This window comes from Myxine glutinosa, unplaced genomic scaffold (genome assembly GCF_964187855.1).
Source record: "Myxine glutinosa unplaced genomic scaffold, kmMyxGlut1.1 SCAFFOLD_1960, whole genome shotgun sequence".
Lineage (NCBI taxonomy): Eukaryota > Metazoa > Chordata > Myxini > Myxiniformes > Myxinidae > Myxine > Myxine glutinosa.
In genome coordinates, this window is record NW_027618055.1 from 60001 (window position 1) to 87076 (window position 27076).

General features: G+C 43.6%; 1 protein-coding gene across 2 annotated transcripts in view; it reads left to right on the forward strand.

Moving 5' to 3' along the window:
• RIC8A (RIC8 guanine nucleotide exchange factor A) overlaps positions 1–20033 on the forward strand; it is a 26207-nt gene extending 6174 nt beyond the window's left edge. For both annotated transcript variants that reach the window (XM_068134096.2, XM_068134097.2), the window contains exons 5-12: positions 6289–6544; positions 9393–9487; positions 9577–9739; positions 9832–9927; positions 13954–14098; positions 14302–14449; positions 16183–16302; positions 18583–20033. In XM_068134096.2, coding sequence (XP_067990197.1) covers positions 6289–6544; positions 9393–9487; positions 9577–9739; positions 9832–9927; positions 13954–14098; positions 14302–14449; positions 16183–16302; positions 18583–18682 — 1123 coding nt within the window. In that variant the 3' untranslated portion in view covers positions 18683–20033. The remainder of the gene's footprint in view (positions 1–6288; positions 6545–9392; positions 9488–9576; positions 9740–9831; positions 9928–13953; positions 14099–14301; positions 14450–16182; positions 16303–18582) is intronic.
• The last annotated feature ends 7043 nt before the right edge of the window (positions 20034–27076 follow it).

Genomic DNA, 27076 nt, shown 5'->3' on the forward strand with positions numbered 1-27076 from the left:
AACCTGACATTTGCGATTGAGGAACAGCTTTATTTCAGTAGAATGTTAGTGTTTTGATTTTTGAAAATGAACCTGTAGTTTAGCAGTATTTTGGCTCCAAATTTGTCTCGATCGTGGTTGCACAGACAGGAGTGAGATGCACTACATGACCAAAAGTATGCGGACATCCTTTCTAATTAGTGGATTCGGCCATTTCAGCCACACCCATTGCTGACGTATATATTATCAAGCACACAGCCATGCAATCTCCATCGACAGACATTGGCAGTAGAATGGGCTGTACTGAAGAGCTCATTGACTTTCAATGTGGCACCTTCATAGGATGCCACCTCTCCAACAAGTCAGTTCGTCAAATGTCTACCCTGCTGGAGCTGCCCCGGTCAACTGTAAGTACTGTTATTGTGAAGTGGAAATGTCTAGGAGCAACAACAGCTCAGCCGCGACGTGGTGGGCCACACAAGCTCACAGAACGGGACCATTGAGTGCTGAAGCACGCAGCGCGTAAAAATCGTCTGTCCTCGGTTGCAACACTCACTACCGAGTTCCAAACTGCCTCTGGAAGCAATGTCAGCACAACAACTGTTCGTCGGGAGCTTCCTAAAATGGGTATCCATGGCCGAGCAGCCACACAGAAGCCTAAGATCACCATGTGCAATGCCAAGCGTTGGCTGGAGTGGTGTAAAGCTTGCCGCCATTGGACTCTGGAGCAGTGGAAACGTGTTCTCTGGAGTGATGAATCACACTTCACCATCTGGCAGTCCGACGGACGAATCTGGGTTTGACGTATGCCAGGAGAACGCAACTGCCTGAATTCATAGTGCCAATTGTAAAGTTTGGTGGAAGAGGAATAATGGTCTAGGGCTGTTTTTCATGGTTCAGGCTAGGCCCCTTAGTTCCAGTGAAGGGAAATCTTAATGCTGCAACATACAATGACATTCTTTCCTGTTTCAGCATGACAATGCCCCCGTGCATAAAGTGAGGTCCATACAGAAATGATTTGTCAAGATCGGTGTGGAAGAACTTGACTGGCTTGCACAGAGCCCTGACGTCAACCACATCAAACACCTTTGGGATGAATTGGAACGCCAACGGCGAGCCATGCCTAATCGCCCAACATCAGTGCCCGACCTCACTCGTGCTCTTGTGGCTGAATGGAAGCAAATCCCCGCAGCAATGTTCTAACATCTAGGGGAAAGCCTTCCCAGAAGAGTGGAGGTTGTTATAGCAGCAAAGGGGGGACCAACTCCGTATTGATGCCCATGAATTTGGAATGAGATGTGTGATGTTCGGGTGTCCACATACTTTTAGTCGTGTAGTGTAATTTTTAGTGATAAAGCTGCTTCAATATTTGGTTTTGTCTGTCTGTCCATCAAAAATGAAGAAGCACCTTTCTAATCCACCGTGTTTAATTCTAAAGGGTTCTAAAAGGTAACTCAAATGTATTCTAATGGGTTATAAATGGTAATTCTAATGGGTCCTAATGGTAAATCTCATGGGTTCTAAAGGGTTCTAAAGGGTATTCCTAATGGGTTATAAAGGGTATTCCTAATGGTTCTAAAGGGTATTCCTAATGGGTTCTAAAGAGTATTTCTAAGGGGTTCTAAAAGGTAATTATTAGGGGTTCTAAAGGGTATTTCTGAGCTGTTCTAAAGGATATTCCTAATGGGTTCTAAAGGGTATTCCTAATGGGTTCTAACGGGTATTCATAATGGGTTCTAACGGGTATTCCTAATGGGTTCTAACGGGTATTCCTAATGGGTTCTAACGGGTATTCCTAATGGGTTCTAACGGGTATTCCTAATGGGTTCTAACGGGTATTCCTAATGGGTTCTAACGGGTATTCCTAATGGGTTCTAACGGGTATTCCTAATGGGTTCTAACGGGTATTCCTAATGGGTTCTAACGGGTATTCCTAATGGGTTCTAACGGGTATTCCTAATGGGTTCTAACGGGTATTCCTAATGGGTTCTAACGGGTATTCCTAATGGGTTCTAACGGGTATTCCTAATGGGTTCTAACGGGTATTCCTAATGGGTTCTAACGGGTATTCCTAATGGGTTCTAACGGGTATTCCTAATGGGTTCTAACGGGTATTCCTAATGGGTTCTAACGGGTATTCCTAATGGGTTCTAACGGGTATTCCTAATGGGTTCTAACGGGTATTCCTAATGGGTTCTAAAGGGTATTCCTAATTGGTTCTAAAGGGTATTCCGACTGGGTTCTAAAGGTTATTCCGAGTGGGTTCCAAGGGGCTCTAAAAGGTAATTCTGAGAGATTCTAAAGGGTAATTCTAATGGGTTTCATTCATTTTTGGGGCTTTGCCCATTTCATATTAAAATGCCAAACTGAACCACTTCCTTCAGACACGTGCGATTTTTTTTTTTTTTTTTTTTTTTTTTTTTTTTTTTTTTTAAATTAAAGCGGTGAAGCCGCTTCAATATTTGGCTATGTCCGTCCATCCATCAAAAATGATGAAAAACCTTTCTAATCCACCGTAATTTATTCTAAAGGGTTTAAAGGGTAATTCTAGAGTGCTCTAATAGATTCTAAAGGGTTCAAAAGTTATGGGTTTCATTCATTTCTCGGCTTTGCCTATTTCATCTATCTATAATTCCAGTAATCTCTGTATGTGTGTTTGTTTGTTTGTTTGTTTGTCTGTGACCGCTGTTTCTCGACAACCACGGGTCCGATATACTTTAAACTTGCCAGGTATATTGCTGGGGACCCGAGGATGTGCCTTTTCAAGGTTTCATATTAATCGGACAATAACTTACCGAGCTATGTCCAAAAAACGATTCAACCAATCAGAGAGCAGCGAGCTATCGCGTGTGCCGAACGTGGCGAACACACTCTGCCTCGGACGGCACATTTGAGAGCGTATTCATTTATTTCACGTTGGCAAACTATGTTGCCGCTATGTTGGCGTTAAACTATGTTTTAAAACTAATTAAAACCATTTCATGTAAATAGAGGGGGGGGGGGGGGGGGGGGGATTGTCACTGTACTCGCAAGCCGTTCGCCGTTCGCTTTGGCGTTGCGAATGGACCAAAACATTTCATGGACCAAACCATTTCATGTAAAGCGTTCGCCGTTCGCTTTGGCGTTGCGAATGGACCAAAACATTTCATGGACCAAACCATTTCATGTAAATAGAGGGGGGGGGGATTGTCACCGTACTCGCACCCACGTACCCACGTACCCACGTACGGGCATTGCACCCACGTACGGGCATGCCCTAGTATTTAAAATGCCAAACTAAATTGCTTCCTTTGGACACCGGTACAGTTTTTAAAAAAAGTTTTTTTTTTTTTTTTTTTTTTTTTTTTTTAAATACACTCTGCCCACCTGGTAGTCAAACAAAATTGAAAATCATTCCAACTAGGAAACTTGTTGATTTTAAGATGTCATGAAAGACACAAACAGGCATCAAGAATTAATGTAATTTGTTTAAAAAGGTGGTGTAAAAGACGCTGCATCAATGACGATAAACCTCCGGGAAAAAGTTTATTTATTTTTTCTACACCCTTTAAAATCTTTATTTTATTTGAATTTAGTTATATACTTGAATACCAGAACACAAATTGCCGTTTTTGGCATTTTCAAAAACCTTTTGTTTAGCAGTACATGGACAAAATATTGTTATGTTTGTGGGGGGTAGATGAAAGAATACCATAGGAAAGGTAGAACTGTATAGGATTTAGCTTGGACTGTGTGACGCGTAGAAGAAATCTCGATGTACTTAAGTAGGGAAACTGTAGCTTAAGGTTGTTTATGTGTTCTTCACACGGGTGGGGGGGGGGGGGGAGACATGCTAATTAGTAGTAGGGATTGAGGCTAATTTTCCACAGTGTGTGATTTCCCCCTGTGATCAATCCCTAACATTTTGTAGCATCTACCAGCCCTTAAATTACAATGACCATGGCCAGCCACGAAAGCCACCTTTAAATGATAACAACCCCGCTGGCAGAAAGCCAAGCAGGAATGCTAAGCCCCGCCTCAATGGACCTAATCAGGCGAAAGCCCGCCCACGAGAGGTGGAGAAATGGGGGTGGAGGAAGAGCCATCAGGCCACGCCCGAGGGATGTGATTGGACCGTAGGCAGAGCATGAGGCGATTTTGAAGGAACGACCCGATTGGCTCTGAAGAGTAAGAAGAAGAGTCGATCTCTCGATATCTCTCTCTCTCTCTCTCTTTCTCTTTCTCTTTCTCTTTCTCTTTCTCTTTCTCTTTCTCTTTCTCTTTCTCTCTCTCTCTCTCATTTTGTTCTAATGGTGGACAATCGTGTGCTGGATGGAGTTGGGCATGCTTTTGTGGCACTTGAGGAGCGATAAAGGCGGCGGTTTGTGGGGCTCTTGGTGCTTCGGACAGGGTGGATAGCGAAAGAGGGCCGTCTTCGTTGCTCGCTTCGTGGCTCTGTGCGCTCTTCTCGTCGTCGGTCGGTGCTAACTTTGGCGTTCAGGTGCGGGAAGCGTTGGAATCGGCCACCACTGCCGATCTCATCAAATGAACTCGTTGGGACGAGCTAAGTGCTGGCACTAAAAAGGGACATTTTATTTTATCTTTCCCCTGTGTGTCTGTTTTTGAGTCAGAGTGCGGAGGGTCCTTCAGAGGTAAGGAATTTTGATTTTAGTTTACCTGAACCGTTATTTCGTCCCGATTTATTTTCAATAAATTATTTGATTGTTGAATTTGTTGTGGTGTTTGCATGTTTTGTGGTTTCGGAATAAACCCGTCTTTTTCGTTCAGGTAAACGCCTCGCAGCCTTCCATCTCGCGCGCGAGATAACCGCCATTATCGGGTACCGCCTCAGGAGTTAAAGCAGTTCGGCTATTCATCACTGGTGATCGTAATCGCCGGCGACGCGACAATATGAATGAATTTTACGTCATTACGACCAATCAAATATGCTGCGCTGTTAGGGTTAGCCTCCCATGTCCTTGTTTCTGAAGACTGCGGGGGATAAGGTGTTCTATGAACTCTCTAGTTGTAGAAGTCATGGCGATCCCTGCTGTGTGAGGTGGTACTCTGGGTTTTTCTCAAAAATATCTGACATTATGAGATGTATGGGTTTACTCCCCCAGCTCTGATATGATATGGCCAGTACACCTTATTCCCACCCTTCCTTTCTCCCTCCCCCACCTTTCACTTTTGCTTTATCATGCAGGTAAGTGGCCGAATCATTCTCGTGGTGCACCCCTTTCTGCCTTCCCATTGTGCATCCCATTTTGCACCATATTCTGGTATTAGTTTATTTCACAAACTTTTAAAAATCATAATCATTTGCTCCATTATTGATCTTTGGCAAATATGAAGCTCCACATTTCTGTAAACAATTTTTTTTTTATCAATCTCTTAATTTTTTTAACACCCTCTTCAAATATATATATATATATATATATATATATATATATATATATATATATATATATATATATATATATATATATATGTATATATATATATATATGTATATATATGTTAGCCATTAGGGTTTAAACCCCATGACTCAATTGAGTATAACATCTGAAATTATATATCGTGCTTCTGAAAACTGATTTGAACTCAGCTGCAGGCAGAGGCGAGTGGACAAAATGTGGTTTCGAGACTCGAGGTGCAGGGTGGATCCTTAGCCCAATAAACAAGTCCTTGAATGTATGTGCCAGACAGTAGATAATATGCTCACCGCCCACGTACAGGGAAAACATGTTGCCAAACGCCTTCTTCACAAAGGGAATAATTAATTATATATCTTTGTAGTTTCTAGTATGTCTCCTAAATCAAGGATGTAACCAACCTTGGAAAGAAATATAGACATTACACATCCTTTGATAGTTGTGTATTCAGCATGTGTATTCAATCATTATCCTATGCTTACATCTTTTTTGTCTAAGTTTGGCCTTCTTCAGGAAGGAATGATGGTAGGTGGGCCTTTACGGCCCAGGTTTGCTTTGTCTTTAGCGCAGATTCTTGTCTGATATTTTGCTATATATGAAATGCCTTTTTGCTTATTTTTTAGCGAGTGTCTTGAGAAATTGCCCGCTGCGTGTTAGGCGGAGCATTCTTGAGCCTTGCTCCACACTGTGTGTTTGTAATCGATTTTATTAAACATTGTTGCTCTGATTCTTCTTCTTCTTCTTCCTTCCCTTGAGGTCTTCGACCGACATATATATATATGTATATATATATATATATATATATATATATATATATATATATATATATATATATATATATAATAATTATTATTATTATTATTATGATTTTTTTTTTTTTTTCTGTCCACCCTAGCTTTTACCGCCTCCGGCTGCTGTTCCTTCTCACGGCTTTGAGCATTCCTTGTCGGCGTTCGGCTGCCAGCTCACGAGCCATCTCAATCCTTTCGCTCTCACTTGCTCGCTCATTGAGAGAGCCAGGAGAGCCGGTGGGACTCACCTCTGAGTCGCAGTTTACAATCCTCTCCCGCCTTACAGCCGAGATGGTGATGGAGATGTTAAAGGTTTTGTTCAACATTACTTTTGATATTCTTCGTGGAGATGTTGATGAGGTAAGAAGGTGGATCCTTTAAAAAATCCTCCCATTTTCCCTCCCTCTGTCTGTATTTATACCTTTTCTTGTACATCATATGTTTGACAATCCTTTACGCTCTGATATTTCTAAGCACGCTGATCAAAACAAATAAGACTAGAGCAAAGTCAATGGTGCGCCATCGTAAATCCCCACACTTCCCACCTAAAGCAAAATTGAAAGACGGCACAAAGTTCCACCAGGAAAGACCCAATATCAAATTTCGAGTGAAATTTTCCCCCTGTTTTGACTCCTGTGATCCTAAGTCCCAATGCCCTGTGGTCAAATCCAAGAAATCGTTGTATGTTTCATGTGTCCCCCAATGTTGATTGCATATACAAAGTTTCATTTTAAAATGTGCCCGTAATTTTTGGGGCAATTTTTTTTATATACATAGAAGAAAGCTCATGGAAGTGGTAAATACACTGAGTGGATCAGGACATAACAGGGCACAAAAGGAACAGTAGAGAGAGAGAGGGGAGCGCGCCAACAGCCGAGTTGTAGGCCAAGATTGAGACTTGGACAAACAAGGGGTGTGGGAAGGAATGGGAGAGGATTCATGAGTTGGACAAGATAGATACAGAAGCAAATTCCAAGGAAGGAAAACTTGGAATTTGGAAGGAGGAGGGATTGGGGTGGGGAAGGGCGGTTAACAAGGGTAGATCATGGTTTTGGAATGGGGGAAGATATGAGATGTTGAGCAGTTGTCTTGAAGACCTGGAGAGAAGAATGAGATTGAAGAGAATGTGGAAATTGGTTCCACAAGTGGGGAAAAAAAAGAGGAACGAATGAGTCATGGCGAGCAGTGATCTTGGATTTCGGTAGTTTCACCAGAAGGGTTTGATAGTGGACCGTGTGCCCTGCAGAAATCTGGGGGGAAAAAAGAGCAGAGGGTACAAGATCAGAAAGGAGGCGGCATAAGACAAATACCACCGACCTGTCTGATGGTGAAGTGATAGGCCCATCGACTCGGCTTTATCATGTTAAATTCCAATACCCTTGAAGGCGTTTGTTTCCACGGCATCAAGATGAGAGGCACAGGAGCCAGCCCAGAGGAGAGAGTAGTACTCCATCAAGCTGTGGATGAAGGCCTTGTTGGTGGAATGGAAGTTCAGTTGTGCCAAAGAAGGACTTTGTATGACGGAGAATGCCCATTCGGCGTCTGGCTTTGGAGACCAACTTTGAAATGTGGTTTGCCCAAGAAAAGGTCATGGCTGATGGTGATTCCCAGGAGTTTGAATCACAACTTCCTCAAAAGGATTGTTAAGAAAGTGGATGGGAGGGTTTGCCAGACAGTCCTTTCGGAGAGAGGTAGTGAGAATGTGAGGTTTGACAGGATTGAAAGACATATTCCAGATATTTCATCAGCTTGTGAATTTTAAGCGGGGAAGCCGCTTTAATATTTGGCTATATCCACCCATCAGTCCGTTAAAAATGAAGTACCTTTTTAACCCACTGTTTTTAATTCTAAAGGGTTCTAAAGGGCTCTAGAGGGCTCTGAAGGGTAATTTTAAAGGGTGCTAAAGGGTAACTCTAAAGCGCAATTCTAAAGGGTTTTAAAGAGTAATTCTAATGGGTTTCGTTCATTTCTAGGCTTTGCCTATTTTACATTAAAAATGCCAAACAGAACCGCTTCCTTAGGACACAGGTGCAATTTTTTTTTTCAAGGTCTGAAGAGAGGGAAGAGGCTGAGCCTGCCTATCTGAAGGATGAGGAATGTCACGGCAGAGAGTGGAGTTGTCAGCAAATAGATAAAGAGGATTTTCCATAGAATCAGATGTAATTTAGGAAGATTAGGAATAGGACTGGGCCCAGAACACTGTGTTGGGGGCACTCCAGCCTTGACAGGGAGAGGAGGTAAAAGTATTCTGTTGAGTGCCACATGTTGGCTATGTTAGTAGAGGAAGTTAGTGAGCCATGTGCGGAGTTGGCCTTGGATGCCATAAGCAGAGAGTTTAGAGAACAAGGCAGGATGCCCGACTGTATCAAAAGCATGAGATTATGTCCAGAGAGAGACGGCCCTGATCCATGTCTGACATTGAGGGCCTCCATCCATTGTTGGGTGAGTATAAGCAGCATGTCCAAGGTACATTCACTTGGTCTGAAACCAAATTGGTAATGAGGTGAGGTTGTTGGAGAAAAGGAAGGATTTCATATACACTGTGATGGATACCATGACCTTGCTGATGATTGGAAGTTAGCTCATGGTTCTGTAGTTAAGGGGATCCGTTTTTGCACCTTTTTATGTAGTGCAGTGATGTTGGGCGGTATTTCCAAGCAGGTGGGAGATGGCTGAGCACAAATATAAGGGCAGAGAGAGGATGTGCAAGAGCAGCAGAACAGTTTTAGAGCAGGTGAGCTGATGTCATCTGGTCCAGTTGTAGAGTCAGAGTCAGAGTCAAGGGTTGAAAGAACCTTCTTTGGTATCTTCTTAGGTGGAAAGGCTTTGGTATTTGCCCATTTGACCCTGCTCCAGGGATGGGGCCAAATTGATACTGCTCTTGCACCTTCGTGCCATGTTTTGGTCATAACTACAAAGTTTGGTGAATTTCTGTCCAACCCTTGAGGAGGAGATAGTGTGATTGGCAGACAGATGGAGCCAATTACAATATCTCCCTATTAAATTTTTTTTTTTTTCCAAAAAGTGTGGGGATAATGAATGAAGCAACTCTTGGTGTAGATGCTTCAATGTCATTTTTTACAGGCCTTGATTATCGCTTTTGCTTGGGATTTCAACGAGTATTGCTGTTGTGGATAACAATGGATGAGGGATGGGATGGCATGGGGTGTTTTATTCAGGGAACCTTGACCTGTGTCTGCATATGCAGGAAGGCATGGAACAGTGCAGCCAGCTGGTTTCACTTTTAAGGACATGCCTGCTAACCAAAGCTGATAATGAAGAGCGGACAAATGAAATGCATGGGTGAGAAAGGCTGCTACTATGCTCTCCAAAAGTTTGCCTGCTTAGACGAAGAGAGCCAGGACTAAGCACAGTGGATTTGTGCTTTGCAGTCATGCTGTGAATCTTTTGACAAACCTGCCACCTGCCAGTCTGGCTGGTTTGGCTCCACCAGCTCCCACGTCTCCATCGACGCCTCCATTGTTTGAATACAACGGGCGTGATATGGATGTTTTTGAGGTCCTCCTGGCTTTTATGGAGATTCGGCTCGATAGGGTAAGAACGTTTCCGGCCCCGATGTTTCAGTTCTGCCGTGAACCCCATCCTTTCCTTCAAGTATCTCATCTTGTATCTCGTGTTTATTTCAGGGTGAGAAGCTGAGAGAAGGTTTGACGCCCGTGCTGGCAGTTCTAACTGAGGCGTCTCGTGCACATAAGGATATTCGGCGACCTCTCCGTGCCAGGGTAAGCTCATTGGGTCTTTCTCGAGCAAGCTTCTTGCTGTCCTGACCGCACTTTGACTTTATTGGGCTAGTTTTTGACTTGTTAGGATAAATACATTTTTAAGGGGTGGTGTTGGTTTTGGGGTTTATATGCGTTGCCATCGTGCGTTTGGCTAGTGCAATGCTGGCGTTGTTTATTTTTTGTCGCGTGAGCTGAGATTATCTACGAGGTGTTTAGAAAGCTCAGCAAATTTCATGGAGGAAGACACAGGGAAACTATGCCCCTAGGTGGATGCCTACTTACCTGATCATGTAACTGATTGGTTAACTCCAACTGAGTAGATTTGTTCATGTCGTTGGTAATGGAGTAGTTTTATTATTTTTTAGCTCCGTTTTTTGCAAAGGGAAAAGCTTTACGACTCTGTTATATCATCTCCAGTTTATTCCCTCTCCTTCCACCATCATATCAATGTTCTTCTCTTGCTTTTGATGTTTGAGACATCTTGAGGTTTTAAAACTGTGTAACCCTAACTTATTTTACAACATTACTGGAATTAAAGGTACTAGGGCGTGCCCGTACGTGGGTGCAAAAAAACATGCGTGCAAACAACAACAACAAAAAAAAACTTTGAAACCACGTGGCAGTAACGACCACAGAACCCCCCCCCCCCCCCCTCTATTTACATGAAATGGTTTGGTCCATTCGCAAAGCCAAAGCGAACGGCTTGCGAGTACGGTAGAACCCCCCCCCCTCTATTTACATGAAATGGTTTGGTCCATTCGCAAAGCCAAAGCGAACGGCGAACGGCTAAATGGCCATAGCTCGGTAACTACTTCTCCGATTAATATGAAACCTTGAAAAGGCACATCCTCAGGTCCCCAGCAATATACCTGGCAAGTTTCAAGTATATCGGACCCGTGGTTGTCGAGAAACAGCGGTCACAGACAAACAAACACACAGACACACACACAGACACACACACACACAGAGATTACTGGAATTATAGATAGATGAAGTATGAAGTGAATGAATGAAATGAACTCCAAGAATTAACACATTCCCATCAAAGGAAGCAAGCATGAGGGTGAATGATTAAAACTTGCAACAAACAAGGGTTTGGTTGAGCATTGCTCGACACATCAGGACTATGATTTCCAAGCAGTACTTTTCTTCTTTGAGGCACAGTTTTTGTAATATTGTGCAAGCCAAGTATGCAAAGTTTCCTTGCAAAGTTGCCCTCCAGATGGGACTACCCTTTTCGTCCCACATTTGGTGGAAAATGTGCTGCGACACAATCTTGGAAATGCACTTTCTAATTTTTGTCATTAAATTTTTTTTTTTTATTGATTACAACATATTGTTGCAGGCGTCGAGGATGAGGACCTGAGTCCCAAACGTCACTCTTGACTAAGTGCGTTATAGGGTGACTAATGTCAGCGACCCTAAGTCCTATCCCCAACCCGCCGGGCCGAGGCCCGCAAGCTGGCTGAGCAGTTTTTGGAAAGTTTGAACTTTTGGTTTAGTGCAAGGAGTTTAAATGCCACACTGGCAGCTCAGGGGAGCTTGCAACCCGATCCGAAAAAGGTCAATCAAACAAAATGAAATACAATCAATTTACTTCAAATAATGCAAAACGATACAATAATCAAATCATATAAGTACAAGAATGACAGACTTAATTAATTAATAATGACAGACTGAAACAATCAACACAGGCCACATACAACCGATACGAAAGGCCGACACAACATCCACACACACTCTATCTAACCCAGGGATGGTAAGGTAAACAAAGTAATAAAATAATATTCACAGGGAATTTAAATAAAATGTGATTTGAGGATGGGGATGGAATGGGGTTCAGGCCTGTTTGAAGAGTAGCTTCATCAGCGTTCGCCAAAGCGGGCTTGGTGGGAAGCAAGGTTCATCAACGCTCTGCAATCCCTTTCTCCTTTCATAAACCTCCATCATACAACACAGCAAATCCCTCAGCTCAGAAAGATCGTAGAGGTCGGGTCTCTCACCAACAAGCTCTCTGAAGCTGTTCACACCACGAGCAAGGATCACGTTTTCACCACCCTGCCAAGAGCCGCTCTTCTTCTTCCTCTCTATCCTTTTTCTGCCCTTTCTTGCTTGAAATTGCTTGCTTGGCAATGTACAAAAGAGCGCGCACAGCTGTAAGGACGAAGGACAGGAACAGTGGTGAGTTTGAGGTGAAGGTGGGAGTGCATCAGGGGTCGGTACTAAGTCCACTACTATTTGTAGCTGTGATGGAGGTGCTGGCTCGGAATGTAAAGGAGGGTTTACCGTGGGAGTTGTTGTATGCAGATGATCTGGTGTTTGCGGAAAGTATGGATGGACTGAAGGAGAAGATGAACAAGTGGAAGGAATGTATGGAGACAAAAGGTCTGAAGGTGAATACTGGGAAAACGAAGGTGATGGCAAGTGGTAAAGCATGTGGTGAGGTGGAAAGAACTGGGAAGTGGCCGTGTGCTGTGTGTAGGAAGGGTGTCGGAGTGAATTCCATTCAATGTACAATGTGCGCTGAGTGGGTTCATGAAAAATGTTGTGGTTTGAGAGGGTCATTAACCAGTGTGGCAGCTACATTCAAGTGTAAGGTGTGCACAGAGGGAGCTGCAGATCGAGGAAATGTTGAGTTGGATCTTGGAAACGGCGTGAAGCTGGAACGTGTGAAAACATTTTGTTACCTAGGAGACATGCTGAATGGAGAAGGTGGATCAGACTCGGCAACGGTTGCTAGAGTGAGATGTGCATGGAAGAAGTTTCGGGAACTGAGTGGGTGCTGACGAGGAGGGGAGTGTCGTTGAAGCTGAAGGGAAAGGTGTATGCTGCATGTGTGAGAAGTGTAATGATTTATGGGAGCGAGACATGGGTAATGAATGTAGAGCAGCAACGAAGGCTGGAAAGGGTGGAAATGCGAATGGTTCGGTGGATATGTGGAGTATCGTTGAGAGAGAGGAAGACAAATGATGAATTACTAAAGATGATGGGAATAGAGCCTGTGATTGATGCTGTGAAGAGAAACAGTTTGAGATGGTTTGGTCATGTGTTGAGGAAGGATGAAAGTGACTGGTTGAGAAGAGTGATGGAAATGAATGTAGAAGGAAGTAGAGGACGGGGAAGACCGAGAAAGACTTGGCTGAAGATGGTCGAAGAATAAATGCGGGCAAGGGGGTTAACAAGGAGAGATGCAGAAAATAGGGCAAAATGGAGAAGATTGTCATGGGGACCGCAAGGCTAACCCCCGCTCTAGCAGGGAAAATGGCCTTAAAATGCCTTGTTGTTGTTGTTGTTGTTGTTGTTGTCGTTGTCGTTGTTGTTGTCTTGCTTGAAAGAAAAAGTGTTGAATCCTTCCCAAAGCTGTTTTTGTGCAACACCACCAACAGTCAAAATCACGTGGTGTAAAGGGAGTTGGTATGGGGGTAAACTTTAAGAAAAAGGAAAAATAAATGTGAAAAGGTCCTATTTGGGGAACCACAACCGAACTGGCACCCCTATGCAACACACCCCAAACAACACGACTCCCAAATGACTGACATTCCTACAAACGCAACAATATAACACTCCATATCAAAAGATAAAGGAATTTGTAATACTGTCTACCACCAAAGGTGGCACTATAATCAACACACACACATGCACATGGTACCCTTATTCAATTACAAGTAGGGGTTACCTGGCATTGCCTATCTGGGTGAGCTTTTCCCAGAAGTGGTTTCGGAACGTGTTGGACATTGAAAAGCTATGGAGTTATTGGCCTCATGGTGGTTACCCTTTGCCTGCGGGCTGGCGGCAGCACTGCCTGACCCCACATCCCAATATACACTTTATAACAGCCTTTGGTGGCCTCAAAACGGATGTCCGGGCCAACGTGTGGTAGCTTCAAACCTTGCCCAGATTCTGAAGTACCTACACCCAAAATTTGGTGCCTCTAGGTTCTGCAGTTCGGTCATCAAAGAGTAACTAACAAACAAACACTTGAAAGTATTTCTAAGATTTGTAATTTAAATCCTTTTCATATTTCAGGTTCTCCCTCCATTACGTGACGTCCGGACCCGTCCAGAGGTGGGACAAACCGTAAGAAATAAACTCGTTCGATTGATGACCCACATGGACTCTCATGTGAAGCGATGTGCTGCTGAATTTCTCTTTGCCCTCTGCAGGGATAATGGTAAGGGTGGCTGAAGGTAGCATGTCTCTGGTGTATCATATGCCTACCCGCTCCCTCCATAAGCCAGCTATATCTGATGGATGGTATCCTTTGCTTTACTGCATCATTGGCATGATGATGATGTGTAAATGAACATTGTTCAATGTGCTTTATCATTGTAAGGTATTTTGAGAAGGATGTCTCGTGGTTATTTTTGTGACCAGTGTCCCGGTTTGTGAAGTACACTGGTTATGGTAACGCAGCTGGCTTATTGGCTGCCCGGGGCCTCCTGGCCGGAGGAAAGGGAGATAGACAGGATGACAGCACAGATGAAGATTCGGACACGGAAGAGTATTTGGAGGCTCGAGACAGGTGATGTTACCTACGTGTGATTCCTTTGTTTTCTTGATTTGCTATTTTTGACCTTCACCTGTGCACATGCGTCTCTTGATCTCACTTTCCACTCGAGCGTTCATTCATTTATTTTAATCCAGCAACTGATCCTCCACATCCTCTTGTTCTGGCACTTGCCTGAACAGCCCGTCCCCCGTGCAACCGGAGCCAAGGTTTTGCAATCGCGTGCGTGTCCCTGGGCCGTGACTTTTTTTTACCATTTGAACTTATGTCATCAAATTTTCAAAAAAGCTTTATTATGAGAAAAGACAAATTAATCATTTGGTCAAAAGGTCAAAGCTCGGCGTCACATTAAATCGTCAATTTTTATCTGATTTACCTGAAATTTTAAGAATATGCATATTGGGTCACTGAATTGTCTTGTGGTTATCTTTATGATTGATCACAACATGTAATACTCCACAACATGTAATATTGCAATCAGTCCAATTAATCAAAACATTTTGGCCTCTGGATTTTGATTGGTTCACCAATGAAAAGCCAGAAGCCAGTTTTTTTTTTTTTTCTTCTTCTTTTAGTTCAAAAGGTCCAAGGTAAAGGGTGTATAAAATTGTCAATGTTCATCCGATTGACTTCATAACGATCCACATCGGAATGCTCCAGTAGAACACACACACACACACACACACACACACACACACACACACACACACACACACACACACACACACACACTCTCTGTCTCTGTCTCTGTCTCTGTCTCTCACTCACACACTGACACCCACATTATCAATTGATAGTAGAGTCTTAAAGGGTCTATGGGGTCTTTTGAGTCCTCGAGGATTTTTGTGTCTTCTGGGAATTTGTTTTTTTTTGGTCCCCTGGGTCTTTTGAGTCCTCACAGACTTTTGGGTCCTTGGGGTATTTTAGGTCATCTGGATCTTTGGGGTATTTTGGGAACTCAGGGTCTTTTAGGTCTTAAGGATCTTGGGGATCTTGAGTCTTCAAAGGTCGAAGGGGTCTCGGCAGTCTAAATAGTTAAAAGGTACATTTCAATAGTACTTAAATAATTAATGGACTACCTAATTAAAAGACACAAAAAGTATTTCTCGTGCACGTGCACACGCACACGCAACTCGTCCATTTATAGTAGAAGATCATTGGATTATTTAAACGAAATAACCTCATAGATTGGGTCCTGGTGTCCATTCGTTAACATTTGACTAAAACATCTCCAACCAAATTTGTTACGATTCATCAGGACAGCAAGGTCTCATGGGGTTGTGCTCCCCATTCGGATGCGCCACCTCTATTAGAGGAGGAAAGAGGGGGGTTGCCCAAAATATTGGTTTTTCATTCAAAAATCATCTTCCCAGGAAATGACAACCGGATCCAGACCAAACTGGCCATGCGGCATCGTGACCATGTCCTAACCTTAAGATGTGCTCCTTTTGGCCGTATCTTCCCTGGAAAAAGGGGGTCATGAACTCCCTCCCCTAATACACGAAAACACATTTTCCTCACAAACTTCATGACCGATATGGTCCAAATTTGGTACAATACATCAGAATATTAAGGTCTTCCTGGGGTTGTGCTCCCCATCTGCCCCCTAGAAGAGGCTGAAAAGGTGGGTTTCGCCTCAGATTCAGGTAATTTATTTTAAAATCTTCTCAGAAATTGTGGGGAAATAACCATCAATCCCCCACGGGGCTATTTTTTATTATTACTATTCTCCTCTGGTATTTCTGCAGGATTAATCCAGTAACAGGAAGAGTTGAGGAGTTGACCTCTGACCCCTTTGCTGGTTTGACTGAGGAACAGAAGGAAGAGGAGGCCAGCAAGCTGGCTGATATGATCGATAAACTGTCTCGGTAAGTTGACTTGTACCTCGTGCACATGGTTGCCTACTTTGTTGGCATATTTGTCTTCGTTCATATTTAATGGCGGTAGTGGAAGGAAGTGGGCTTCAGCTGTATTTTGTGCATTGCGTTTGGCCTTCAAACCGGAACTGAGCCACATCCAATCATTTACACTCGATTGAACTGAACCACGGAGCTTTTCTTCTGACCGATTCCCATTTAAATCCGTAATTGGACATGAAGATGATGTACGAGTGTAACCAGTAATTCTCGTCGTTTACTCATTTCTACTTGTCTCCATTTGTGAGCCCATGTCATCATTGGATTATCTTGCTTTCTGACGGTGCCAATTTGGACTACCTTTGTGTTTGGCTTGTGATTGCTGATTCATCGCTGACTTTCATTACCTCTTTGCTCATGGAATCTTGGCTTGCAGTTAACGCTGTGTTTTAGAACCTTTAAATTCTTCATTGCCATGTGAATTATTATAAGCCTGGTGTTGACCTAGCGGTTAGGGTGCCGGCTTGGGATCCTAAGATCCTGGGTTTGAATCCCGGTCAATCGCTGAACTAACGCCAGGGGGGTTGACTCAGCCGGTCATCCTTCTGAGGTCGGCAAATTGAGGACCAGTTCACTGGTAATTCCCTGTGTGTCGCAAGAGGCAACTAACAGGGTTGGCGGCAGGAAGGGCATCCGGCCATAAAACATTGCTTCAAAAAAAGGGACCACATTGCCCGAAAAAGGCCAACCCCTGCTCTGCAGGGAAAAATGGCCTCTAAAGGTGGCTCATGTGAATTATTATGCCAAATGACATGCCATTTATTGAGATACTGGTGCGTAGAGAGGTTTATGGTGGAGCTATTGCTTTAAAAAAAAAAATGTTTTCTCATCGTGGAGATCATAGCTTGGTGTTGGCTTAGCGGTTAGGGTGCCTGCTAGGGATCCTCGGATCCTAGGTTCGAATCCCGGTCATCGCTGAATTAACGCCAGGGGGGTTGACTCAGCCTGCCATCCTTCCGAGGTCGGCAAATTGAGTGCCAGTTCACTGGTAATTCCCTGTGTGTCGCAAAAGGTGGCTAACAAGGTTGGCGGCAGGAAGGGCATCCAGCCATAAAACATTGCTTCAAAAAGGGGACCACGGTGCCCGAAAAAGGCCAACCCCTGCTCTGCGGGGAAAAATGGCCTCTAAAGGTGGTTCATCATGGAGATCGGTTTCGTTCACACGTCATCATTTTGTACTTTTATTTTCTTTTATTTCATTCTATTACCTGGAAACAATATCTCTTTTTGCAAGTGAATATTTAAAATCCGAGTAATCAAGGCTTGTGGAAGAGCAAAATGACAAGGGGAAATGGGGCCAAGGGAAAACGGTGGGACAACAAATGCATACATCACAGCACAAGTGGGAAAAGGGTCTTTGGGTGTAGTAAAGGTCCATAATCGATAGTATAAATGGGAGAGACTGTGAGGTGGTGGTGGTGGTGGTGGTGGTGGTGGTGGTGGTGGTGGTTAACATATCTTATTCCTCATCGGGAGTAATTCACATTGAGCCATGTTTCATTTTTTTCCATGGAGCGGTTTCGGTGATAGAGGTGCAATGGTTTTCGATTTTTCCAAGATGGCGCATGTACCACGTGACCTATGACGTCATAATTATCATTAAAATATTATACAGGAGGAGGCGCTCCTATGGTACAAATTTTGTGACTATCGGACTAATTTGCAGAGGAATTTTTTTTTCCCATACTGATCAGATCACGCGTTGTACTTGTCCAATTATGATGTCATAATGAAGGCACCAATGACATCATCATTAAAATATCTTGTTCCCCATGGGGAGTACTTGACAATGAGCCTTGTTTCAACTTTTTCCATTGAGCGGTTTGGGAGATATAGGGGTGCAATGTTTTTCTAAGATGGCGTCCGTACCACGTGACATATGGCGTCATAATTATGAATAAAAAAATTATAGAGGCGGAGGCGCTCCTATGATAAAATTTCGCGTCAATTGGACCAACGGTTACCAAGAAAATGAATGCAGACACACCACACGTACGTACGCATCTGAATGCCCAACCCTGCTTTTCGCTTCGCGAGCTCAGGATAATATTATATTATGAAATAGCTAGGTTTAAATTAAGAGTATCTCTCTTTCACCCACTAGGAGCCACAACCATAACAATGTATATGTTGCAAACCAGACCCACAGACTTGCACGAATACCTTGCTTTGCATTTAAAATACGTTTGTAACGTTTTATTATTATTTTGTAATTTTCCTTTTTCATTTCAGGCAGAGGATCTTCCAACCCATGTCTGTGGGCTCAGATGGGAAGTTGCAGCCTTTACGGAGAGAGGACTATGAGGATGAACTTGACGAGGGAGAGGAGTGAGAGGCGTTGGAATAATTAGTGTTGAATGTTTTTGGGGTATCGAGAATGAGTGCAGAGTGGGAGAAGAGGTGAAGATGGACCAAACAACTTGTTTTTTTTGTCGTTTTTTTTTTTTTAATTTATACTTTTAAATGTATGAAATCGCGTGAAAAGTACTTGCAACACAATGTTTAAAGGAACTCGTACAAACTGCATTAACGTATTGTCCAGTGCTGCTCATTGATCTCGGCACTCATTGCTCGACTGTTGTGACTCCAAATCAACAATGTAATTGACTTTTGTTCCACAAGGGAGATCCTCCAGTACATGTATTGTTCAGAGTATTGAGGGCAAATTAAGTTGGCAAAGGCTTGTTGCAGATCTGCCTACCTCTACGCAAATGGTGCATTGTATGCAGCACTTTGATGATGCACACTCGTACGTCGACCTGTGGAAATTGTACAGGTTACGCGGCAGTTAAAGCTAGAACAGCACTCGGTAGGGCGCATACCGAGGTGGTTCATCATGGCTCAACAGTTTACGTTTTGTATCCGATTGATAGGCCAGAGCTGCATCCGGACCTTAACCAAAATCTAACCAACTCACTCGTTCTTGTCGCCTATCCAACTCATCCACCTAGTTTTGTCATAATTTGTCCACAACGTTTTGCGATATCGTGCTATAGATCGGTTTTTGCACATCTCAATGGTGAAGAGTCGTTTAAAAATGAAATTCTCCGATCAGGATCTTCACCAAAATCGTAGCCATTCGTTACACAACCTGTCCACAAAGTTTTGTCGGAATCAATCCACAACGCTTTGATATATCCTGCTCACAAACAAACCAGTGAATACATAACCTTCGTACAAGTTTGGTGGTGGAGGTTACAAACAGTTTTGTTGTTGTTTTGGCTTCTTTCCTCTTTCCCAAATGTGGTTTTTATCGGAACCAAATTCGCTTCTCGTCTTTGGCCTTGTCGGGTATGCTTAGCTAAGTGGCAGAGCAAGACGATTTCGAAGAATTCCGTCGACGCAAAAAGGATTGTGACTTTTGTGATCAAACAAAGTATATTCCATGAGACACCGTAAATACTATGAATGAGTGGTTTTCAAAAACTCTGCAAAGGTGCCCAAAAGGCAAGAGTTGGACTTCTATCTGAGATGATTGTTGCAAAAATGTGTGTGTGCGCACATACTGATGAAACTTTCTTTTTGTAATGTTTTCATGAAATAAAATCTTACAGAAAGGGGGAGGGGTGGGTCGGTGTAAGCAGGTCTGTCATCATGATGTTATAACAATGATGTGTGTGAAAATTGCCTGAAAATGCAGTTTTTGTGAATCGTGCTATGTGTAATAAAGTAACTTTATTCATTTTGTTAGAAACCTCATTGACAAACAGCCAAACCAATGCAAAGTTTTTCTTTCTCCAGTGATTTTAAAACAGACTTAACAATTAAAATGGTCCATCTGTATTAATGAATATTTCTAACTGGGATTGCGCGTTGAGAGAAACAAAGTAGTTCCTTCCGTAGGTATCTTGTAATGACACCAAATAAAATGGATTTGCAAATAATATGGACATTGCTTTCCCCACTCCAGCAGACTTCAGCCATGATGTTTATCCACGTCCTTTGGAGCTCTTCATTTATTCTAACATTAACCATCCCTGCTGATGGCACCATGCACCACCTGGTTATATTGTGTGTATCTCGGTATCCAAGTGATTCTTCACCATTGAGATGGGGCCCAAAACTATATTTATATTGTCGTGTGCCTACCCTCTCGTGAACATGCTGAATGGAGAAGGTGGACCAGACTCGGCAACGGTTGCTAGAGTGAGATGTGCATGGAAGAAGTTTCGGGAACTGAGTGGTGTGCTGACGAGGAGGGGAGTGTCGTTGAAGCTGAAGGGAAAGGTGTATGCTACATGTGTGAGATGTGTTATGATTTATGGGAGCGAGACATGGGTAATGAACGTAGAGCAGCAACGAAGGCTGGAAAGGGTGGAAATGCGAATGGATCGGTGGATGTGCGGAGTATCGTTGAGAGAGAGGAAGACAAATGATGAATTGCGAAAGATGATGGGAATAGAGCCTGTGATGGATGCTGTGAAGATAAACAGGTTGAGATGGTTTGGTCATGTTCTGAAGGATGAAAGTGACTGGTTGAGAAGAGTGATGGAAATGAATGTAGAAGGAAGTAGAGGACAGGGAAGACTGAGAAAGACTTGGCTAAAGGTGGTGGAAGAAGAAGTGCGGGCAAGGGGATTAACAAGGAGAGATGCAGAAAATAGGGCAAAATGGAGAAGATTGTCATGGGGCCGGCAAGACTAACCCCCGCTCTCGCAGGGAAAATGGCCTTAAAATTTCTTCTTGTTGTTGTTGCCTACCCTCTGGTGAACACCGCAGGGTGACACAGATGACCAAACGAGCTTTAACTCCGAGGCGTTCAATTCAATGGCGGACCTTCGTTATATGCATGGGGAGGGAGGCCGAAGAGCTTACCTGCACGAGTCCAGCCGACATCCTCGACCCTGCAATAAATCAATTCAAACCGACACGGAATTAAAATGTACAAAAATACCGGATTTATTAAAGAAAATGCCAGTCACAAAATAATGCATGATAAAACTATATTCCTAATTGGAGCGCCCCCACACAGATTACAAATACAAACAATGGGAAAAATAACTGAAAATAAATACGTGTTTGTGTGGCACTTAGCTCTAATCGGCTCTTGAATCTCGTCGGGAATCATCAAAACCCCCTTGCGTCCTTGGTGGGAAAATGCGCTCATTGGCCCGAACTAGGCCACGCCGCACGTCCGCTCTCTCCTGGCGTCGTCGAGAGTGCAGCGAGCAGGCCACGCCCGTCCTCTCATCGTTCTTGTGTGGGAAACGGCAGTTCTTGGTCCGCAGTTCCTCCTCACGATGAAGATGTCAGAACACGACCATTCGTGATGAATCTTCCTTGCGCAAGAGCAACCGTTCGCTATCGGATCCAGAACGAAAATGTACGCCGTTCCAATTATTTTATACTTGATTATTATTCCAATATTATACCAACTTTTATACTTGACGTTATACCTTATTATATCATCCCACGACGTCTCCCTGTCTGCTCCTATCAGCGAGTCCCATCTTACCAGTCCTTGTGCCAATCAATCCCGGACCAATCACTGTTCTTCGGGCGTGGTTCCACGACCCTGCCTGATTGAGGTGGTGATGTTAGCGGCTGCGGCACCAGCGGTAGAGTTTGATGCCTGGTTTCCAGTTGGTTTTTAATTAGTCATTAATTATGGTGTTGATTGCTTGGCTTGGCCATGGTGTGTAGTGCGGTGTCAGGAAAAGATTACAGAGGCAATTACATACAGGGGATTAATTTACCCATAATCCCTCGCTAATTAACAAGCCCCACCCCTCTCATGGGGACGAAGATACAAGCTCTTCCACGACATACCATCGACACAAATTTCCTACTTATTACATGGGGTTTCTTCCTCTTCACGACAGTCGGAGCACACTACCTATGCTATCTACCTGGACTAAGGTATTGCCTACCCCCGACAAACGTAACAATGTATATATCTATATATATAAAACACAGTTTGTGTGTGTAATGTTACCGATAGACTCCGAAACGGAGAGGCTCACGTGCTTGATATTTGGCATAGACATGGCCATTGAGCCTGGGACGAACATGGCCGAACTCAAAATATTTGACGATCCATATTTTTTATTCATATTTACCTCAGCGCATTTCAGCGAAGTACCCGCTAATCTCAGCCGGTGTCAGAACAGCTCGCTGATTCGCTCAGAGCGATCAAGTGATGTTCCATCCCCGCCGCTAGACTGATTCGCTCAGAGCGATCACGTGATGTGACCATTGCCATTCACTCCACATAGGTGGAGATGCAGTTACCGGGCGCCATCTTGGTTGGCATTCGATGCTGGGCGATGGTGATTTCTGTCACACGTTTTTTTTTTTTTTTTTTTTTTTTTTTTTTGTATACAAGATCGAGGCTCGTGAAAGAGCGAAAAATTAATCACACAGGAAAGACAAACAGACACGAGATGTTACCGATAGACTCCGAAACGGAGAGGCTCACGTGCTTGATATTTGGCATAGACATGGCCATTGAGCCTGGGACGAACATGGCCGAACTCAAAATATTTGACGATCCATATTTTTTATTCATATTTACCTCAGCGCATTTCAGCGAAGTACCCGCTAATCTCAGCCGGTGTCAGAACAGCTCGCTGATTCGCTCAGAGCGATCAAGTGATGTTCCATCCCCGCCGCTAGACTGATTCGCTCAGAGCGATCACGTGATGTGACCATTGCCATTCACTCCACATAGGTGGAGATGCAGTTACCGGGCGCCATCTTGGTTGGCATTCGATGCTGGGCGATGGTGATTTCTGTCACACGTTTTTTTTTTTTTTTTTTTTTTTTTTTTTTGTATACAAGATCGAGGCTCGTGAAAGAGCGAAAATTAATCACACAGAAAGACAAACAGACACATAAAACAAATAACATCGGGAGCGGTAGACAAGATGGGAGAGAGGGGGAAGGACACAAACACAACATTTGAGAGCAGGGATCGAGAGACATGGGAGACAGTCGAGAGATCTGTGGGAGGGAGAGGGCTTTGGGGGGGAGGCATGTGAAGGGGGGAGGCATGTGAAGGGGGGGAGGCATGTGAAGGGGGGGGGGGGGGTGGGAGAGGTATAAACATATGGACACTGCCAGGATTTCCAGGAAATAAGTTGGAATTTCAAACAAGGTGGATCTGGGGTGAATTAGTGGGGGTAGAAAAGATCAAGGTTATGGATGGGGAAGATAAGAGATGGTGGTGAACAGCTGTTTTAAAGACCTGGAGGGAGGAGAGGGATTGAAGGGAGTGTGGGAGTTTGTTCCACAGGCGGGAGAAAAGAGGAATGAAAGAGTGAAGGTGAGCAGAGAGCCGAGATTTCGGCAGTTTAACCATCAGAGGGTTGCTGGCAGATCTTGTGCGACCTGTAGGAATATTTGGGGGACAGAGCACGGAGAGAGCTGGGGGAGCAAGGCCGGAGAGGAGTCGGTAGAAGACAGAAAGACCACCTACCTGCCTGCGGTGAGTGGCCCTCAGAGATAGCTTCATCGCGGGAGATTCCAATGATTTTGAAAGCTTTGGACATAATTCCATTCCATAATCCATAATTCCATTCCATAATTCCATAAAGCACATAATTCAGAGCGAAAAGCACTCGTGTTTGTGTCGATTTTTGTCGATTTTGTGCGATATGAATTAAATGTCTGATAGGGACCGGTAATTCCGCCAGGGGCGCTGTGCGCACTACTTACGTCACGCTGTGCATGGCACTCTGTGACCGCCGTTGCGGTGCAATGCTTTGCGGGCAAATCGTTTTTATGCCATGGTATGTCATATTTTGGACTTAACCACTCTTCATGACTGATCATGTGACATCTACACACTCATGGCTACCACCGAGATGGATCCTGGTTTCATGTGAGTAATATTTACCATATTTGCTCGATTTTGAAACCAATGCATGCAAATATCGTGTCTATACCACACCTAAAATATGTTTTAGAAAGAAGAAGCACATCTCCCCTTTGAAAGTGCCCCCTGAAGTGTGTCCAGGTGGAATTTCTAAGTCGTAGGTCTTAGCAACTCTCAGCAATCTTTTACCGCATGGATTTATCTCGAGTATTTACTAATAGTAAGGGAAACATATGAAAATCTGTTAACTAAATTGTTACCAAAAATTTCTTCACCAATATGTTTGTAAAGGTGTGTAATAACATGTGTTAAAATGTTGAAGGTCAACTCCCGTGGGAAACCCAGAAAAAAAGCTGTTGAATTCGGGTACCGAAAAATTATTTTCGAGAATTTTTATTTTTTTTTAATCGGCCCTTAAGTAACTTATGAGGGGTCAAATAAGGGTTTTTCATGATTCTGAGTTGATTGTTAACATTTATATTTCACCACAGACACTCCTTTGTGGAAAAATAATTTCTAAATATATCTCATTTTCTACTTTGCAGGACATGGAGTCTAGCAATATGGATGAAGACGTTACTCCACCTGTGCTCAATTGCTTCATCTGTGCACGCTCGGATACACCAGCTGAAAGGCTCATACAGGCAACTCCAAAGGGATACTCAACTTTATTGAAACAAGCAGAAACTGTCGAAAATGTTAGTTGTGGAACGTATGAAGGAGGCTCAAAAGGAAGGAAAACTGAGGTACCACCAGAAGTGTAAAAATGATCTGTACAACAACTTTGTTGCAACCACCAAGAAGTCAGCTCAAGCATCAAAGGCAGAGAAAGAGTCATCAAAGTTGAAGAGAAGACGCACTACTTGTGAGTTCAGGTTCATCACTGGCTGTAGTTCTAGAAGATCACAGTCAGTTGACCTCCTGTATAAGGATGTATGCATTCTTTGCAACCAACCAGCCCAGCTCTCTACAAAAATAATCCAGCACAAGCTAGAAAGAAATACAGAGTGCCAGATAATTTGACTGCAGATACACTGAAGGCAAGCTTGCTGAAGACAGCACGGAGTCGCGGGGATGACTGGGGCACTGAAGTCACTGGACGCCTGGAAGGGATCAACGACTTGGTAGCAGAAGAAACACTGTACCATTTGCGATGCAAACTTATGTTTGCGAGAGGTGACAGTTTGTCCAAGACTGATGAGGAAGGAAAAAGGAAGAGAGGACAGAGGAGTATTGATGAGGAGCGAGAGGCAGTTTTTATTGAATTCTGCGAATGGTTAGACTCAGAATTAGAGCATGGGGTAATGAACATGGACCAAGTCCATGAAAAGCTGCAGGAGTTTGATCAGTCACCAGAGAAGAGCCTTTTCTTATTCAAAGCATTGGCTAAAGATAAAACTTCTATAGAAATACGAAGACACCTTGTATTTCACAACACAGGAAAGAAGGGCAGATGTACTCTGTCTCAAAGATGGCACCGGACAATATTCTGCGAGGGCATCATGCTAATCTTGACCATGGAGATGAGAAGACTCAGATCATAAAGACGGCACTCAAGTTCATATCCAATGATATTGCCTTGATTGATTTAGGTCCAAAGTCATACCCCCACCACACACAGTATGACTGACATCGATAGTCAGCTGACACTTGTTCCTGCAAGCCTTCAGATGTTCTTGAGACCGATTGTCAAGACAGACGAAAGAGTTGCCGTTTGGGGGCAGAATTTTATTAAGGCCTGTCGACCTCGGTCTGGAGTATTTGCCACACCAAATGGGGCTTGCCCATACAAGGCAATCCGTGTTCACCTCCTCATCGATGCAGCCATCTATCAACACATCATGAAACTTGCCTTCACTGAGGAGGAGCGTGGTGACATGAAGACCTTCATGGAGAAGGTGGCTGATGGGAAGATGGGAGCCAGACACTCAGACCCAGTAGTGCCAGTGTTTGAGCAAAGGTTTGAAGAAACCTTCAAACGACTCGCAAAAGGAGGAAGAACACCTGCACTCTGGGTGGAGTACCACCACATGGTAGATGTGATCAAGGTCTTTATCAGAACCGAGCGACTTGCAGACCACAATGGGCATCTGTCCTGCATTGTTACCAAGATGCTTCACATCTTTGCCGCTGCAGGCCATCATCAGTATGCCAAGGGCGCACGGCTGTACTGTCAACTCATGAAGGAACTAGAAACTTTGCCTGCTTACAAAGACACTCCTTAGAACGTCTCACTGCCCACGGGAACCACGTTGTCCGTTACTCAAGTCATGAGTGGTCCGGCACATGGTGTGACATTTGCATTGAGCAGACATTAATGAAGGCAGCCAAGTCACAAGGTGGACTGAGCAGAGGAAGAATGAGAAACAGTTTTTCTGGCCACAAATGCTGGGTGCTCACCCTCAGTCACCTGTCTGATGTCAACCGGCGGATGGAGGAGGACGTCAGTAAACATGTTCCAGTCCACAGAGACCTTGCCAAGACACAGATGAAGCGAGATGCAGAGGCAGTTTGAACTTGTCCTAAATAACTCTTGAGTATTATATATGTATGTGAAATAAAAGCTACTTTGTGTGTAAATGTAAAAGTGAAAATATAAATGTTAACAATCAACTCAGAATCATGAAAAACCCTTATTTGACCCCTCATAAGTTACTTAAGGGCCGATTAAAAATATAAAAAAATTCTCGAAAATAATTTTTCGGTACCCGAATTCAACAGCTTTTTTTCTGGGTTTCCCACGGGAGTTGAACTTCAACATTTTAACACATGTTATTACTTATTACACACCTTTACAAACATATTGGTGAAGAAATTTTTTGGTAACAATTTAGTTAACAGATTTGTGAATATCTCATAAATGCCCTTACTATAAACTGTGCTAAGTTGAAGTTGCGTACATATTTCAGC